The sequence below is a fragment of the Lampetra fluviatilis genome, chromosome 63 (genome assembly GCF_964198595.1).
Source record: "Lampetra fluviatilis chromosome 63, kcLamFluv1.1, whole genome shotgun sequence".
NCBI classification, from domain to species: domain Eukaryota; kingdom Metazoa; phylum Chordata; class Hyperoartia; order Petromyzontiformes; family Petromyzontidae; genus Lampetra; species Lampetra fluviatilis.
In genome coordinates, this window is record NC_136337.1 from 6,487,794 (window position 1) to 6,507,716 (window position 19,923).

The window sequence follows — 19,923 nt, forward strand, 5'->3', positions numbered from 1 at the left end:
GCTCAGCCACCCACCCACCAGCCCACTCGCTCAGCCACCCACCCACCAGCCCACTCGCTCAGCCACCCACCCACCCGCCCACTCGCTCAGCCACCCACCCACCAGCCCACTCGCTCAGCCACCCACCCACCAGCCCACTCGCTCAGCCACCCACCCACCCGCCCACTTCGCTCAGCCACCCACCCACCAGCCCACTCGCTCAGCCACCCACCCACCAGCCCACTCGCTCAGCCACCCACCCACCCGCCCACTCGCTCAGCCACCCACCCACCAGCCCACTCGCTCAGCCACCCACCCACCAACCCACTCGCTCAGCCACCCACCCACCAGCCCACTCGCTCAGCCACCCACCCACCCGCCCACTCGCTCATCCCCCTAAGTTTACCCACAGACATCTGCTCACTCACTCATTCGCTCACCCACCCACCCTCTCACTTATCCTCAAGTACTCGCTCATTCGCTCACCCACCCACCCTCTCACTCGCCCACCTCGCCCTGTTACACAAACATACAGTACACCCGCAGTAACACCGACTCGGCCTTTTAATACGGCATCACGCGCAGTGTCACCCACCGCACGACACACAGATTGCCCATCTTGCCCGTGACAGACCGATGGGGCTATTATGCACTCGCTGCCAACAAAGCGCGTGCCACGATTGAACCGCAATTCCTTTTCCGATCTCCTTAAGCAGCATGAGCCGTCATCACGCGAACTCCGTCATCCTCGTAGCGGCAGCGGCGGCCGTCTGGAATGCCTCTTCCTTCCGATATTAGGAAGCCACTGGAGCTGTACAATTACAAATCGTCGTCTGGATTTAAAACTAATTTCTTTAAAACTGCTTCTTGCTGTTGTTGTTGTTTAGTAGTTTGTTATCCTTCCTCCGCACCTCCGATTAGCGCGGTAGGCTACGTACGTAACATCCAGCATACTCACGTGTGGACACACCCACACCGTCTCAGATACTCGCGTGGACACACACACACACTCGCACGCACGCACACACACACTCGCACGCACGCACACACACACACACAGACTCCCTGGCACACACACACACACTCCCTGGCACACACACACTCCCTGGCACACACACACACACTCCCTGGCACGCACGCACGCACACACACACACACACTCCCTGGCACACACACACTCCCTGGCACGCACACACACACACATACACTCCCTGGCACGCACGCACGCACACACACACTCCCTGGCACACACACACACACTCCCTGGCACACACACACACATACACTCCCTGGCACGCACACACACACTCCCTGGCACGCACGCACACACACACACACTCCCTGGCACACACACACACACTCCCTGGCACGCACACACACACACATACACTCCCTGGCACACACACACACTCCCTGGCACACACACACACACTCCCTTGCATGCACGCACACACACACACACACTCCCTGGCACACACACACTCCCTGGCACGCACGCACACACACACACACACACTCCCTGGCACACACACACACACTCCCTGGCACGCACGCACACACACACACACTCCCTGGCACGCACACATACACTCCCTGGCACGCACGCACACACACACATACACTCCCTGGCACACACACACACACTCCCTGGCACGCACACATACACTCCCTGGCACGCACGCACGCACACACACACATACACTCCCTGGCACACACACACACACTCCCTGGCACGCACACGCACACACACACACTCCCTGGCACACACACACACACTCCCTGGCACGCACACACACACACATACACTCCCTGGCACGCACACACACACATACACTCCCTGGCACACACACACACACTCCCTGGCACGCACACGCACACACACACACTCCCTGGCACACGCACACACACTCCCTGGCACGCACACGCACACACACACTCCCTGGCACGCACACGCACACACACTCCCTGGCACGCACACGCACACACACACACTCCCTGGCACGCACAGAAGCCGCTAGCCCCGGAGGTCTGTGCCTCTGGGTGTGAGTCGGGGCCGTGTCTACGGAGCCTTGGGGAGGCCGTCAGGGCCCAGGAGGTGAGAGTCGGGGTCCGACAACACCTGGGGTCCCGGGCCCACCTAGGGGCAGCGGAGGGAGGGAGGGGGAGCGGGTGGTGTGAGTGGGTGAGTGAGCGGGTGAGCGAGTGGGTGGGTGAGTGGGTGGTGTGAGTGGGTGAGCGGGTGAGCGAGTGGATGGTGTGAGTGGGTGAGTGGGTGAGTGGGTGAGCGAGTGGGTGAGTGGGTGGTGTGAGTGGGTGAGCGGGTGAGTGGGTGGTGTGAGTGGGTGAGCGGGTGAGCGAGTGGGTGAGTGGATGGTGTGAGTGGGTGAGTGGGTGAGCGAGTGGGTGAGTGGGTGGTGCGAGTGAGTGGGTGAGTGGGCGGTGTGAGTGGGCAGGTGAGCAAGTGGGTGAGTGAGCGGGTGAGTGAGTGGGTGAGTGGGTGAGCGGGTGAGTGGGCGGTGTGAGTGGGTGGTGCGAGCGAGTGGGCGGGTGAGCGAGTGGGTGAGTGGGCGGGTGTAAGAGCAAGTGAGTGGGTGAGTGGGCGGTGTGAGTGGGCGGGTGAGCGAGTGAGTGGGCGGGTGAGCGAGTGGGTGAGTGGGCGGGTGTAAGAGCAAGTGGGTGGGTGAGTGGGCGGTGAGTGGGCGGGTGAGCGAGGGGGCGGGTGTAAGAGCGAGTGTACGACTGTGCAAGTGATGCGAGTGTGCGAGCGGGTGTGTGAGTGGGTGGTGTGTCAGCGACTGTGGGGAGCGGTGGTGCAGCGGTTAGCGCTACGCTGCGCTACGAACCCGGCGACCCGAGTTCGATTCCTGCTCACGGCCAACACCGATGACAATTATCTGAACCGGTCCTGGGCCTCCCCTAGGGAGACTCAGCCTCAAATGAGTACCTGGTGCGGTGTGTAGTAAACATCGCCACTGGGGAGACAAAGGCGGCCGGGCGTGGTGCTGGCCACCCACCCCCTCGTGCGCCGTGCCGGCCTTCATAGGTGCTGCTCGCTAACAGCACTTGCCCCAAACATCTGTTAAGGCTAAACTGGAGATCTTTTGTCTTTGTGTACCAGTGAGAAAGTGTGTGAGTGAGCGTTTGAGTGAGCGACTGAGTGAGGGAGTGAGCGAGTGAGCGATTGAGTGAGTGAGTGAGTGAGTGAATGACTGAGTGAGGGAGTGAGTGAGTGAGCGACTGAGTGAGTGAACGATTGAGCGATTGAGTGATCGACTGAGTGAGGGAGCGAGCGAGTGAACGACTCAGTGATTGAGTGAACGACTGAGTGAGGGAGCGAGCGAGTGAATGACTGAGCGACTGAGTGAGGGAGCGAGTGATTGAGCGAGCGAGCGAGCGAACGTCTGCACCTGGGTGCTGATGATGTAACGGATGATGCCAGGGCAGGGTTCGAACTTCAGTTTTTGTTCCAGCTCAACGCTGGGCTTCACAGCCTCGACAGGGAGGCCTCGAATAAACCTACACACACACACGTACATACATGTACACACACGCACGCACACGTACATTCACGCGCACACACGTACATTCACAAGCACACACGCACGCACGCACACGTACATACACGCACGCACACGCGCACACACGTACATTCACAAGCACACACACACGCACGCACACGTACATACACGCACGCACACGCACACACACGTACATTCACGCACACACGCGTACATACGCGTGCACACATGCACATATGCAAACGCACACACGCACACATGTACGTAATCACACACGCACACACACGGACACGCACGTACGCACACACAGCATCGTCGTCGTCATCATCATTGTCTATACACTGCTGGATGAAGAACAATGTGATGATGATGATGAGGATGTCTCTACCCTGTGTGTGTTCTCGAATCCACGTGTTCCTCAACGGCGATCTCAGTGGCTCGCAGCGTAATGCCAGACCCAGGTGCCTTGGGTTGACTGCGGTGCCAGGCTAGGTGCAGTAGGAGGTCACGGGACAGACCCATCAGCTGCCATGGGTTGACTGCTGTGCCAGGCTAGGTGCAGCAGCAGGTCACGGGACAGACCCAGGTGCCATGGGTTGACTGCAGTGCCAGGCTAGGTGCATGAGGAAGTCACGGGACAGACCCAGGTGCCTTGGGTTGACTGCGGTGCCAGGCTAGGTGCAGTAGGAGGTCACGGGACAGACCCATCAGCTGCCATGGGTTGACTGCTGTGCCAGGCTAGGTGCAGCAGCAGGTCACGGGACAGACCCAGGTGCCATGAGTTGACTGCAGTGCCAGGCTAGGTGCATGAGGAAGTCACGGGACAGACCCAGGTGCCTTGGGTTGACTGCGGTGCCAGGCTAGGTGCAGTAGGAGGTCACGGGACAGACCCATCAGCTGCCATGGGTTGACTGCTGTGCCAGGCTAGGTGCAGCAGGAGGTCACGGGACAGACCCAGGTGCCATGGGTTGACTGCAGTGCCAGGCTAGGTGCATGAGGAAGTCACGGGACAGACCCAGGTGCCATGGGTTGACTGCTGTGCCAGGCTAGGTGCAGGAGGAAGTCACGGGACAGACCCATCAGCTGCCATGAGTTGACTGCTGTGCCAGGCTAGGTGCAGTAGGTCACGGGACAGACCCAGGTGCCATGGGTAGACTGCTGTGCCAGGCTAGGTGCAGTAGGAGGTCACGGGACAGACCCAGGTGCCATGGGTTGACTGCTGTGCCAGGCTAGGTGCAGTAGGAGGTCACGGGACAGACCCAGGTGCCATGAGTTGACTGCTGTGCCAGGCTAGGTGCAGTAGGAGGTCACGGGACAGACCCAGGTGCCATGAGTTGACTGCTGTGCCGGGCTAGGTGCAGTAGGAGGTCACGGGACAGACCCAGGTGCCATGGGTTGACTGCAGTGCCAGGCTAGGTGCATGAGGAAGTCACGGGACAGACCCAGGTGCCATGGGTTGACTGCTGTGCCAGGCTAGGTGCAGGAGGAAGTCACGGGACAGACCCATCAGCTGCCATGAGTTTACTGCTGTGCCAGGCTAGGTGCAGTAGGTCACGGGACAGACCCAGGTGCCTTGGGTTGACTGCGGTGCCAGGCTAGGTGCAGTAGGAGGTCACGGGACAGACCCATCAGCTGCCATGGGTTGACTGCTGTGCCAGGCTAGGTGCAGCAGGAGGTCACGGGACAGACCCTGCAGGTGCCATGGGTTGATCGACTAAAATGACCGGCAAAACCACCACCTGCGCACTCAATAGGTGCTCGCTAACAGCACTTGTCCCAACCATCTGCGAAAACCTACACGGGGGACCTTTGTCTTTGTATGCGACTATGCGAGTGTGTGCGCGTGAGCATGACGAGCGGTGGCACAGCGGTTAGCGCGCTCCCCAACAAACAACTCCTGGGCCTCCCCTAGGTCGTCTCAGCCTTAAACGAGTACCCTGGTGCAGCGGTGTGTAAACATCGTCACCGGGGCGGAGGAGGAGTGGGGGTGGGGGGGCCTCACGTGTCTCCGTTGTCGCGCTGCTGGTGGTGGTCGGAGGGCGGGAAGCAGCGCTGCAGCAGGCCCAGCAAGGCCCCGACGTCTTCCTCGAGCACGAAGAGGACGGCGTTGGGGCCCGCGTCGAACGTGTACGCGGCCTGCACGCACACAGAGCGGCACACACAGCGGCACACACAGCGGCACACACAGCGGCACACACAGCGGCACACAGAGCGGCACACACAGCGGCACACACAGCGGCACACACAGCGGCACACACAGCGGCACACACAGCGGCACACAGAGCGGCACACACAGCGGTACACACAGCGGCACACACAGCGGCACACAGAGCGGCACACACAGCGGTACACACAGCGGCACACACAGCGGCACACACAGCGGCACACACAGCGGCACACAGAGCGGCACACACAGCGGCACACACAGCGGCACACAGAGCGGCACACACAGCGGCACACACAGCGGCACACAGATCGGCACACACAGCGGCACACACAGCGGCACACACAGCGGCACACACAGCGGCACACACAGCGGCACACACAGCGGCACACACAGCGGCACACAGATCGGCACACACAGCGGCACACACAGCGGCACACACAGCGGCACACACAGCGGCACACAGAGCGGTACACACAGCGGCACACACAGCGGCACACACAGCGGCACACAGAGCGGCACACAGAGCGGCACACACAGCGGCACACACAGCGGCACACAGAGCGGCACACACAGCGGCACACACAGCGGTACACAGAGCGGTACACACAGCGGCACACAGAGCGGCACACAGAGCGGCACACACAGCGGCACACACAGCGGCACACAGAGCGGCACACAGAGCGGCACACAGAGCGGCACACACAGCGGCACACACAGCGGCACACACAGCGGCACACACAGCGGCACACACAGCGGCACACACAGCGGCACACACAGCGGCACACACAGCGGCACACAGAGCGGCACACACAGCGGCACACACAGCGGCACACACAGCGGCACACACAGCGGCACACACAGCGGCACACACAGCGGCACACACAGCGGCACACACAGCGGCACACACAGCGGCACACACAGCGGCACACAGAGCGGCACACAGATCGGCACACAGAGCGGCACACACAGCGGCACACACAGCGGCACACACAGCGGCACACAGATCGGCACACACAGCGGCACACACAGCGGCACACACAGCGGCACACACAGCGGCACACAGAGCGGCACACACAGCGGCACACACAGCGGCACACACAGCGGCACACAGAGCGGCACACAGAGCGGCACACACAACGGCACACACAGCGGCACACAGAGCGGCACACACAGCGGCACACACAGCGGTACACAGAGCGGTACACACAGCGGCACACAGAGCGGCACACAGAGCGGCACACACAGCGGCACACACAGCGGTACACACAGCGGCACACAGAGCGGCACACAGAGCGGCACACAGAGCGGCACACACAGCGGCACACACAGCGGCACACAGATCGGCACACAGAGCGGCACACACAGCGGCACACAGAGCGGCACACACAGCGGCACACACAGCGGCACGTGTGTCGACTTCGGGGAGGGGGGGGGTCAAGCGAAGGCCGCAACGGCGCGACCCTGGTGCGGCCGGGTACGGGTAAGGAATCAAAACCCGTTTGCGACCTCTGGCGGCGTGGCACACGCGCGTGCCCGGCCGTCTTTGTCGACCTCGAGCGGGTTTTTATTGTTTGCATGAGCGGGGAATCGAAGTCTGACGACAAGCCGGGCTTGTAGCGCAGACGCACGCAGACACGCCCAGACACACGCACAGACACGCCCACAGACACACGCGCAGACACACGCAGACACGTAGACACACACACAGACACACAGACACGCGCACAGACACACAGACACATGCACAAACACACGCACAGACACGCAGACACAAGCACAGACACGCAGACACGCGCACAGACACACAGACACGCGCACAGACACGTAGACACGCGCACAGACACACAGACACACCTGTACCAGACTGTAGGGGCAAGTGCTGCTAGCGAGCGCCTATGAAGGCCGGAACGGCACACGAGGGGGTGGGTGGCCAGCACCACGTCCGGTCGCCTTTGTCTCCCTAGTGGCGATGTTTACTACACACCACACGAGGTACTCATTTAAGGCTGAGTCGACCTAGGGGAGGCCCAGGACCGGTTCAGATAATCGTCACCGGTGTAGTCGGCCGCGAGCGGGAATCGAACCTGGGTCGCCGGGTTCGTAGCGCAGCATAGCGCTAACCGCCGCACCACCGCTCCCCACTACACACACACACAGTCGCCGACACGCTCGCACTCTCACACACACACCCACTCACTTGCACACCCGCTCGCTTGCACACTCGTACACTCGCTCACCCTCCCTCCCCCCCCCCCAAGGTGTGCCCGGTGACCCCAGGTGTTGCCGGACCGCAGGCACGCTCGCACTCTCACACACCCGCTCACTCGCACACCTGCCCACCCGCTCACCCTCCCTCCCCTCCCCCCCCCCCAAGGTGTGCCCGGTGACCCCAGGTGTTGCCGGACCGCCGACAGCCACCGCCACCACCGCCGCGGCAGCTCACCACGGTGCGTGCGCTGGCGCGGTTGAGAGCGTGCACGAGAGCTGCGATGGCGCGCGAGGCGTCCGTGAGGTAGGCGAGCGGCGGGAACGTGTCCAGGCACGTGGCGTGGAACTGGTTGCTGTCGCGCATGCAGAGCTCGGCGAACGCCGGGAAGTCGCGAGCCGCCACCGCCGCCGACACCGCCGCCATGCGCTGCGGCACCAGCAGCTCCGCTCGCAGCTTGGGGGGGGGCGGGTGACACGGCGGGAGGGTGACACGCGGGGAGGAGACGCGAGGCGCACGGTTGGCTACGTACGGTGCGAGAGAAGTTCGGCGTGCAAGCGGGACGCGGGGGAGACGGAGGGAGACAAAGGGAGACCTGGGGGAGACCTGGGGGAGACTAAGGGAGATGTGGGGGAGACGGAGGGAGACCTGGGGGAGACACGGGGAGACAGAGGGAGACGGAGGGAGACCTGGGGGAGACGTGACGTTGATATGGACTCCCTAACCCACCTACACTCACTCACCAATTTACCCACCACTCAATCACTCAACCACTCACCCTCCCATATACTGACTCAATCACCCCAGCCTCCCACCATTCATTCACCCACTTGCTTACACTCACTCACGTACCGACTCACCCGCTCACTCACTCACGTACCGACTCACCCTCTCACTCACTCACGTACCTACTCACCCGCTCACTCACTCACTCACGTACCTACTCACCCGCTCACTCACTCACTCACTCACCTGCTCACACTCACTCACGTACCTACTCACCTGCTCACACTCACTCACGTACCGACTCACCCGCTCACTCACGTACCGACTCACCCGCTGACTCACTCACGTACCGACTCACCCGCTCACTCACTCGCTCATGTACCTACTCACCCGCTCACTCACTCACTCACTCACCCGCTCACTCACTCACTCACTCACTCACGTACCTACTCACCCGCTCACTCACTCACTCACCCGCTCACTCACTCACTCACTTACATACCTACTCATCCGCTCACTCACTCACTCACTCACGTACCTACTCACCCGCTCACTCACTCACTCACTCACCCGCTCGCTCACTCACTCACTCACTTACGTACCTACTCATCCGCTCACTCACTCACTCACGTACCTACTCACCCGCTCACTCACGTACCTCCTCACTCGCTCACTCACATACCTACTCACCCGCTCACTCACCCACTTATTTACCTACCCACTCGCTCACCTGCTGACTCGCTCACTCACCCGCAAAAGCTCCGATGTCTGGACGCTGGTCTGCATGCCGGCCGTACTCCCCACGAGCTTTCGGTCAGCGCTCACCTGGGCGAGACAGAGCCAGGGATACATCCACTCATCAACCCACCCACTCACCAACCCACCCACTCACGCACCCACCCACCCACTCACGCACCCACCCACTCACGCACCCACCCACTCATCAACCCACCCACTCACGCACACCCACTCGCCTACCCACCCACCCACTCACGCACCCACCCACTCACGCACCCACCCACCCACTCACGCACCCACCCACTCACGCACCCACCCACTCACCCACTCACCTACCCACCCACTCACCAACGCACCCACCCACTCACCAACCCACCAACCCACGCACCCACCTAGTCAACCACTCACCTATCCATCCAATCAATCGCCCACCCATCCACCGATTCACTCACCGACTTATCCCTCTACTCGGCGATCCGAGTGAACCGGCGATCCGAGTGAATCGGCGATCCGAGTGAACCGGCGATCCGAGTGAATCGGCGATCCGAGTGAATCGGCGATCCGAGTGAACCGGCGATCCGAGTGAACCGGCGATCCGAGTGAATCGGCGATCCGAGTGAACCGGCGATCCGAGTGAACCGGCGATCCGAGTGAACCGGCGATCCGAGTGAACCGGCGATCCGAGTGAACCGGCGATCCGAGTGAATCGGCGATCCGAGTGAACCGGCGATCCGAGTGAACCGGCGATCCGAGTGAACCGGCGATCCGAGTGAATCGGCGATCCGAGTGAACCGGCGATCCGAGTGAATCGGCGATCCGAGTGAACCGGCGATCCGAGTGAACCGGCGATCCGAGTGAACCGGCGATCCGAGTGAACCGGCGATCCGAGTGAACCGGCGATCCGAGTGAATCGGCGATCCGAGTGAACCGGCGATCCGAGTGAACCGGCGATCCGAGTGAACCGGCGATCCGAGTGAACCGGCGATCCGAGTGAATCGGCGATCCGAGTGAACCGGCGATCCGAGTGAACCGGCGATCCGAGTGAACCGGCGATCCGAGTGAACCGGCGATCCGAGTGAACCGGCGATCCGAGTGAACCGGCGATCCGAGTGAACCGGCGATCCGAGTGAACCGGCGATCCGAGTGAACCGGCGATCCGAGTGAATCGGCGATCCGAGTGAACCGGCGATCCGAGTGAACCGGCGATCCGAGTGAACCGGCGATCCGAGTGAACCGGCGATCCGAGTGAACCGGCGATCCGAGTGAATCGGCGATCCGAGTGAACCGGCGATCCGAGTGAACCGGCGATCCGAGTGAACCGGCGATCCGAGTGAACCGGCGATCCGAGCGTGGCGAGCGTGCCGAGCGTGCCGACTCACCACGAGCACGAGGGCCCTCAGCTGGGGCCAGTGTCCATGAGGCCGCACAGAGCGGGCCACGCTGTCGGTGCCGTCGGGCCGCGTGCCGCGCTCCCACGCCACGAAGCCGCCCAAGACGCTGCGGCACGCCGAGCCAGAGCCGAGCCGTGCGGCCACGCTCACCTCGCTCCTCACCACCTCGCTCCTCACCACCTCGCTCCTCGCCACCTCGCTCCTCACCACCTCGCCCCTCGCCACCTCGCCCCTCGCCACCTCGCCCCTCGCCACCTCGCCGCTCACCACGCCCAGCAGGCGCGCCGCACAGTATGCTGGGGGCGGGGACGGGGACGGCCAGGCGAGAAGTCAAACAGGTGAATGGGTGGCTGGGTGAGTGGGTGGGTGAGTGGGTGGGTGGGTGAGTGGGTGGGTGAGTGGGTGGGTGGGTGAGGGGGTGGGTGAGTGGGTGGGTGAGTAAATGAGTGGGTGGGTGAATGAGTGGGTGGGTGAGTGAGTGAATGAGTGGGTGAGTGGGTGGGTGAATGAGTTGGTGGGTGAGTGGGTGGGGTGGTGAATGAGTGGGTGGGTGGGTGGGTGAACGAGTGCTGAATGAGTGAATGGGTTAGGCTAAACCCAGACACTACCCCACCCACCCACTACCCCACCCACCCACTACCCACCCACCCACCCACTACCCCACCCACCCACTACCCACCCACCCACTACCCCACCCACACACTACCCACCCACCCACCACCCCACCCACCCACCCACCACCCCACCCACCACCCCACCACCCACTACCCACCCACCACCCACTACCCACCCACCCACCCACTACCCACCCACCCACCCACTACCCCACCCACCCACCCACTACCCCACCCACCCACCCACTACCCCACCCACCCACCCACTACCCCACCCACCCACTACCCACCCACCCACTACCCACCCACCCACCCACTACCCCACCCACCCACCCACTACCCCACCCACCCACCCACTACCCCACCCACCCACTACCCCACCCACCCACTACCCCACCCACTCACCCACTACCCCACCCACCCACTACCCCACCCACCCACCCACCCACTACCCCACCCACTACCCCACCCACTCACCCACTACCCCACCCACCCACTACCCCACCCACCCACCCACTAACCCACCCACCCACTACCCCACCCACCCACTACCCCACCCACCCACCCACTACCCCACCCACCCACTACCCCACCCACCCACTACCCCACCCACCCACTACCCCACCCACCCACTACCCCACCCACCCACTACCCCACCCACCCACTACCCCACCCACCCAGGCAGGCGTATCCGGACGCGGACGACGCGAGTCCCGCGGCCGTCGGGAAGTTGTTGATGGAGCAGACGTGCAGGTGATGGTGCGGAGGGGGAGGGCGCCCATCACCGCCACCACCACCACCACCGCCGCCGCCGTTGCCCTTGTCGTTGTTGTTGTCGTTGTTGTCGTTGTTGTTGTCGTTGTTGTTGTTGTCGTCCTCATCACTCTCCGCGTCCACCTCCTCGTGCCGCCGCTTCCCGGCGAGGCGACGAACTGCGGAGCCGTCGTCGCACGGAGGAACCGACCAATGGGAGCGAGGCGCGCGCCATGGCAACGCCGCCCGGCAACGCCGTCCCGGCAACGCCACCCCCGGCAACCGAGCACTCCGATTGCCGGTGAACGGTCACGATGTCATGGCAACCAACACCAGTGGCAGCTATCTGAACCGGTCCTGGGCCTCCCTCAGGTAGACTCGGCCACAAATGAGTACCTGGTGCAGCGTGTAGTAAACATCGCCACTGGGGAGACAAAGGCGGCCGGCGTGGTGCTGGCCACCCACCCCCTCGTGTGCCGTGCCGGCATTCATAGGTGCTGCTCGCTAACAGCACTTGCCCCTACAGTCTGTGAAGGCTACACGGGGGAGCTTTGTCCGTGTGTGTGTGTGTTTCCGTACGTGGGTGGGGAACAGCGGTGTGGAGGATTGCGCGCTGCGCTACGAACCCGGCGACCCTGCGTGTGTGTGTGCGTGTGTGCGTGTGTGTGCGTGTGTGTGTGTGCGTATACGTGCGTGTGTGCATCTCACTCTCGCGCAGGCAGGCTTGCAGCCGGGGGTGCTGTGCATCCTCCTCCTTGCCGTTGAGCCACACGCGGTCGCGCGGGAACCGCGGACTCGACGCCACGGTCGTCGTGCTCTTGAGCTGCACGCTCGCACGCAGACGGAGGAGACGCACGCACGCACACACACACGCACGCACACACACACGCAGACAGAGGAGACGCACGCACGCACACACGCACACATGCACGCACGCACACACGCACGCACACACACACGCGGGCACACACACACGCGGGCACGCACACACGCGGGCACGCACAGTCAAGTTGTCTAACCGGGAGAAGACTCGGACGACCGGGATAGTCTCATTTGTAAGATTGTGCGAGCGGCTCGGCGAGTGGGTGGGTGGGTAAATGTGTGCGCAAGTGGGCGAGTATGTAAATGAGTGGGTGAGTGGGTGAATGTGTGGGTGGGTGAGTGTGTGAATGAGTGGGTGGGTGGGTGAATGTGTGAGTGGGCGAGTGTGTGAATGAGTGGGTGAGTGGGTGAATGTGTGAGTGGGCGAGTGTGTGAATGAGTGGGTGAGTGGGTGAATGTGTGAGTGGGCGAGTGTGTGAATGAGTGGGTGGGTGGGTGAATGTGTGAGTGGGTGAGTGTGTAAATGAGTGGGTGAGTGGGTGAATGTGTGGGTGGGTGAGTGTATGAATGAGTGGGTGAGTGGGTGAATGTGTGGGTGGGTGAGTGTGTGAATGAGTGGGTGGGTGAATGTGTGAGTGGGCGAGTGTGTGAATGAGTGGGTGAGTGGGTGAATGTGTGAGTGGGCGAGTGTGTGAATGAGTGGGTGAGTGGGTGAATGTGTGAGTGGGCGAGTGTGTGAATGAGTGGGTGAATGTGTGAGTGGGCCGAGTGTGTGAATGAGTGGGTGGGTGGGTGAATGTGTGAGTGGGCGAGTGTGTGAATGAGTGGGTGGGTGGGTGAATGTGTGAGTGGGCGAGTGTGTGACTGAGTGGGTGAGTTGGTGAATGTGTGAGTGGGCGAGTGTGTGAATGAGTGGGTGGGTGAATGTGTGGGTGAGTGGGTGAATGTGTGAATGAGTGGGTGGGTGGGTGAATGTGTGGGTGGGTGAGTGAGTAAATGATTGAGTGAGATGACATTTCCCAGTATCAAGATGATGTTTTTTTTAACCAGGTGAGCAGTTGAACCAGGTGTGCCGCACGCATTTAGCTCCCTCTATCCGGTAAAACCGAACCTGCTTGGGCACCCTGGTTAGGCCCAGGACGGAGAGGAGGCAGGGCCAGCCCCAATGTTTTAAAAACTGTCACAGACGACCCTTCAGAGGGGGTTCACAGACACACGTACCGGACTCTTCCTCCCTCCCTCCCTCCTCCCTCCCTCCTCCCCCTCCCTCCTCCTCCTCTTCCTCCCCTCCCTCCTCCTCCTCTTCCTCCTCCCTCCCTCCTCCCCTCCTCCTCCTCCCTCCCTCTCCTGCTCACCTGGTCCTGGTGCAGCGTCACGCTCAGCGAGGAGTTGATGGGCAGGACGAGTTCCTCGTCGCGTTTGCCCCCTACAGCGGGCGACACAGCGGGAACAAATCAGCGACCACGCTGCCTCAAATCTCATCTTGTCGCCTCATGTAGATTTAGATGTGTGTGTGTGTAGCAACGTCTTACTCAAAGGCGCTTTACAACAACCATGAAATTGTACGCAAGATGGTAGCGGTTGAGATAATAAAAAGTGGTGGGGTTGTTGTTGTTGTTATTAAAGTTGGTGGTGTAGTTGTGGTGGCAGGAGACTTGCCAGGGGTGGTTAAGGAGGCGTTGTGGTAGCGATGGTGGTAGGGGTAGTGATGGTGGTAGTGATAGGGGTAGTGATAGTGGTAGGAGTAGTGATAGGGGTAGTGATAGGGGTAATGATAGGGGTAGTGATGGTGGTAGGGGTAGTGATGGTGGTAGTGATAGGGGTAGTGATAGTGGTAGGAGTAGTGATAGGGGTAGTGATAGGGGTAGTGATAGGAGTAGTGATAGGTTAATGATAGGGGTTGGAGTAGTGATAGGGGTAGTGATAGGGGTTTGAGTAATGATAGGGGTAGTGATAGGGGTAGTGATAGGGGTTGGAGCAGTGATATGGGTAGGGGTAGTGATAGGGGTTGGAGTAATGATAGGGGTAGTGATAGGGTTCGTGAGAGGGGTAATGATAGGGTAAAGATAGGGGTTGGAGTAGTGATAGGTTAGTGATAGGTTAATGATAGGGGTTGGAGTAATGATGGGGTAATGATAGGGGTTGGAGTAGTGGTAGGGGTAGTGATAGGGGTAGTGATAGGGGTAGTGATAGGGGTAGTGATAGGAGTAGTGATAGGGGTAGTGATAGGGGTCGTGATAGGGTAATGATAGGGGTTTGAGTAATGATAGGGGTAGTGATAGGGGTCGTGAGAGGGGTAGTTAAATGAGTTGGGGTATCAGAATCAGAATATTTCGTTGTACTGCCGGAGGAATACGATGAGCTATAAACCTCTTTTTCACGTATGTCCAGTAGAGTCACGGTGTCAGAACGCTACAACAAACACAATACAACAACAAAGGATAGGAAAAGTATACAAATAACCTCAAATGATACATGCAAATGAAACTAAACTTTATTTTTGATCTGACCAGGTAAAGCTCACTGAGCATTTCGCTTCTTTTCCAGAAACGACCTGGTCACAAATCGAAGCACAACCAAGTGGAACTCTAAAGCAGCCAAACACTCTAAACGTGTCGCGATGTCGATTCTAAATGTGGAGGGAAAAAACCGGCGGACTTGGGAGGAAAAATCCACGCGACCATGGGAAGAGAGAGAGAGAGAAAAACGCAGACTCCAAATATACAGCAGCAGGCGTCACGGTCGGGACCAAGCCTACGACCTCCTGCATACCGGGCGAGGTTGTTAACATCTTCGCCACTGCTGAAAGAGTGACGTGGGGCATTGGTCTGCCAGTAGGGGGTGATGATTACTACTGCGTGTGTGTAGGTGTGTGTGTGTGTGTGTAGGTGTGTGTGTGTGTGTAGGTGTGTGTGTGTGTGTAGGTGTGTGTGTGTGTGTAGGTGTGTGTGTGTGGGGAGCGGTAGTGTAGCGGTTAGCGCGCTGCGCTATGAACCTGGCGACCCGGGTTTGATTCCCGCTCACAGCCAACACCAGTGACGATTATCTGAACCGGTCCTGGGCCTCCCTCAGGTAGACTCGGCCTCAAATGAGTGCCAGGTGCGGTATGTACTAAACATCGCCACTGGGGAGACAAAGGCGGTCGGGCGTGGTTGCTGGCCACCCACCCCCTCGTGTGCCATTCCGGCCTTCATAGGTGCTACTCGCTAACAGCACTTGCCCCTACAGTCTGTTGAGGCTACACGGGAGGTCTTTGTGTGATCCAATTTGAGTGACTTGTAATTGTATTGTGCACACAGTACATAATGCACACACAGCCCACGTGACACACACACACAGTACACAATACACACACAGCCCACGTGACACACACACACACACAGTACACAATGTACACACATCCCACGTGACACACACACGCAGTACACAATGCACACACAGCCCACGTGACACACACAGTACACAATGCACACACAGCCCACGTGACACACACACACAGTACACGCACAGCTCACGTGACACACACACACACAGTACACACACAGCCCACGTGACACACACAGTACACAATGCACACACAGCCCACGTGACACACACACACACACAGTACACAATGTACACACATCCCACGTGACACACACACGCAGTACACAATGCACACACAGCCCACGTGACACACACAGTACACAATGCACACACAGCCCACGTGACACACACACACAGTACACGCACAGCTCACGTGACACACACACACACAGTACACACACAGCCCACGTGACACACACAGTACACAATGCACACACAGCCCACGTGACACACACACAGTACACACACAGCCCACGTGACACACACACAGTACACAATGTGGCAGTACATGCACAGTACACAGTACACACACAGCCCGTGACACACAGTACACAATGCGGCAGTACACGCACAGTACACACATAGCCCACGTGACACACACACGCAGTACACACACAGCCCACGTGACACACACACAGTACACAATGCACACACACAGTACACGTGACACACACACAGCCCACGTGACACACGTGACACACAGTGCACAATGCGGCAGTACACGCACAGTACACACTACACACACAGCCCACGTGACACACACACACAGTACACAATGTGACAGTACACAATGCGGCAGTACACGCACAGTACACACTACACACACAGCCCACGTGACACACACACACAGTACACAATGTGACACACACACACAGTACACAATGTGACAGTGCACACTGCGGTAGTACACGCACAGTACACAGTGCACAATGCGGCAGTACACGCACAGTACACAGTGCACAATGCGGCAGTACACGCACAGTACACAGTACACAATGCGGCAGTACACGCACAGTACACAGTACACAATGCGGCAGTACACGCACAGTACACAGTGCACAATGCGGCAGTACACGCACAGTACACAGTACACAATGCGGCAGTACACGCACAGTACACAGTACACAATGCGGCAGTACACGCACAGTACACAGTGCACAATGCGGCAGTACACGCACAGTATTTGACGACGGCGATGTTGACGGGCGCGGTGCACGTGACGGTCCGCACGGCCGAGGAGGCCTCCTGCTGCCCGGCCGGAGAGCTCATGGCGGGGAGTTCAGAGGTCACGGCGGGGAGTTCAGAGGTCACGGAGAGAGCCCTGGGAGGGTGGGGAGAGGGGAGGAGAGGGGGTGGGGAGAGGGGGACACCGGGGGGGGGAGAGGGGGGGGGACACCGGGGGGGGGGAGAGGGGATGGGGAGAGGTGGACACCGGGGGTGGGGGGAGGGGGGGAGAAGGGGGGGAGAGGGGGGGGGACACCGGGGGGGGGGAGAGGGGATGGGGAGAGGTGGACACCGGGGGTGGGGGGAGGGGGGGAGAAGGGGGGGAGAGGGGGACACCGGGGGGGGGGGGACACCGGGGGGGGGGTGGAGAGGGGGGGGGAGAGGGGGGGGGGAGAGGGGGACACCGGGGGGGGGAGAGGGGGGGGGGCACCGGGGGGGGGGAGAGGGGATGGGGAGAGGTGGACACCGGGGGTGGGGGGAGGGGGGGAGAAGGGGGGGAGAGGGGGGGGGGACACCGGGGGGGGGGAGAGGGGATGGGGAGAGGTGGACACCGGGGGTGGGGGGAGGGGGGGAGAAGGGGGGGAGAGGGGGACACCGGGGAGGGGGACACCGGGGGGGGGGGGACACCGGGGGGGGGGGGGAGAGGGGGGGGGAGAGGGGGGGGGGAGAGGGGGACACCGGGGGGGGGAGAGGGGGAGGGGCACCGGGGGGGGGGGGGAGAGGGGGACACCGGGGGTGGGGGGAAGGGGAGAAGGGGGGGAGAGGGGGACACCGGGGGGGGGGAGAGGGGGGGGGACACCGGGGGGGGGGGAGAGGGGGACACCGGGGGGGGGGGGGAGAGGGGGGGGGAGGGGGACACGGAGGAGACGGAATCAGAACGTTGTATCTGTACTGGAGGAATCCGATGAGCTATAAAGCACTTTTCCTCGCAGGGAGACAGGGAGACTGGCATGCGGGGAGAGGCGGGCAGCAGGGAGAGAAAGGCGAGGAATCGCAGATAGACGCGGCGAGTACAAGAGAGTACACACCAAGTGTAAACACAGCGACACAGCGAGACAGGGAACCACTCACAGCGAGACAACTCCACAGGGAAGTCAATCAGACACGTGGAGACGCCGAGATAGGGAGACTTGAAGTGATGCACGGGGAGACGGAGACAGAGAGATACTGACGTGAGACAGAGTTAGACACGAGAGCACTGACAGTGAGACACAGACAGACAGAGAGAGACAGAGACACAGCGTGAGACAGTGAGACACAGACAGAGAGAGACACACACTGAGACAGTGAGAGACACAGATAGAGAGAAACAGACTGGGACAGTGAGAGACACAGACAGTGAGACACAGACTGAGTGAGACAGATAGACAGACACACACTGAGACAGACAGAGAGACACAGACTGAGACAGACAGAGAGAAACACACACTGCGAGACAGAGAGAGAGAGACTGAGACACAGAGAGAGACACAGACAGTGAGACACAGACACACACTGAGTGAGAGACAGACACACTGAGACACACAGACAGTGAGACACACAGTGAGACAGAGAGAGAGAGAGACACACAGACAGTGAGACACAGACAGAGACACAGACAGTGAGACACAGACCGTGAGACACAGACAGTGAGACACACACTGAGACAGTGAGACACAGTGAGACAGACAGACACACTGAGACAGAGACACAGACAGAGAGAGACACACACTGAGACCCACGTGTTGTCCACTGCGCGCGCGCCGTCCCCCAACTGTCAAACTTCGCCTCGCGCGTCATCTCGCCACCGGGCGCTCGGCCAATCGGCGCACGCCGCCCACGTCTCGCGCCAACCGCCTGAGCCAATCGCCGACGCCCGACCGAATCGAGGTTGGATCCGCCCACTTTACGAACACGCCCCCCTCCCGCTCGCGCGAGGCGTGACGTCGCTGCTCAAATAGACACACCAAAGGTAAAGATCCCCCGTGTAGCCTTGGCACGCAGTTGGGGCAAGTGCTGTTTAGCGAGCAGCACCACCCATGATCAGAAACATTATTGACACTTCAGGGGGAATCCGATGATCTATAAAGGTAAAATAATCACCCAAGCACATACAAATACAACACGAAACCATCCCCCATCCTACCAGGCAAAGCTCACCGAGGTATTATGAAGGCCGGCACGGCACACTAGGGGGTGGATATGGTCAGCACCACGCCCGACCGCCTTTGTCTCCCCCAGTGGCGATGTTCACATAATGGTCACCGGTGGTGTTGGTGGTGGCCGTGAGCGGGAATCGAACTCGGGTCGCCGGGTTCGTAGCGCAGCGCAGCGCGCTAACCGCTGCACCACCGCTCCCCCCAAATACAGTACGTACGCGTACAGTAAAACACCGGCGCGGTGACGTCACCGCGCAAGTAACAAATGTTGGTGACGTCCG

At 60.6% G+C, this 19,923-nt stretch overlaps 1 protein-coding gene across 4 annotated transcripts; it reads right to left on the reverse strand.

Annotated features, from left to right (window-relative positions):
* Positions 1-526: 526 nt before the first annotated feature.
* On the reverse strand, positions 527-19,899 carry MVD (mevalonate diphosphate decarboxylase). 4 transcript variants are annotated; one of them, XM_078882043.1, is made up of 12 exons: positions 19,644-19,899; positions 17,459-17,601; positions 14,270-14,340; positions 12,801-12,915; positions 12,017-12,271; positions 10,921-11,021; positions 10,714-10,875; positions 9,347-9,421; positions 8,108-8,326; positions 5,500-5,633; positions 3,387-3,495; positions 527-2,116 (listed from the first exon to the last, which is right to left on the reverse strand). In XM_078882043.1, exons 2-12 carry the CDS (start codon positions 17,547-17,549, stop codon positions 2,039-2,041), a joined length of 1,410 nt encoding a protein of 469 aa, XP_078738169.1. In that variant the 5' UTR covers positions 17,550-17,601; positions 19,644-19,899; the 3' UTR covers positions 527-2,038. The 4 variants fall into 4 exon arrangements, with proteins under 4 accessions (XP_078738169.1, XP_078738167.1, XP_078738166.1 ...); XM_078882041.1 differs by adding an exon at positions 19,226-19,432 and having other exon boundaries at positions 10,714-11,021; positions 19,644-19,898; XM_078882040.1 differs by having other exon boundaries at positions 10,714-11,021; positions 19,644-19,898.
* Between the last annotated feature and the right edge of the window lie 24 nt (positions 19,900-19,923).

Excerpts from the sequence above, each read along its gene's own strand:
- MVD (XM_078882040.1), bottom strand. The coding sequence starts at position 17,549 with ATGAGCTCTCCGGCCGGGCAGCAGGAGGCCTCCTCGGCCGTGCGGACC. Across the intron at positions 8,327-9,346 it reads AGACATCGGAGCTTTTGCGG|CTGCGAGCGGAGCTGCTGGT; the intron begins GTGAGTGAGCGA and ends CCCCCCCCCAAG. Across the intron at positions 5,634-8,107 it reads GCGCCAGCGCACGCACCGTG|GCCGCGTACACGTTCGACGC; the intron begins GTGAGCTGCCGC and ends GTGTGCGTGCAG.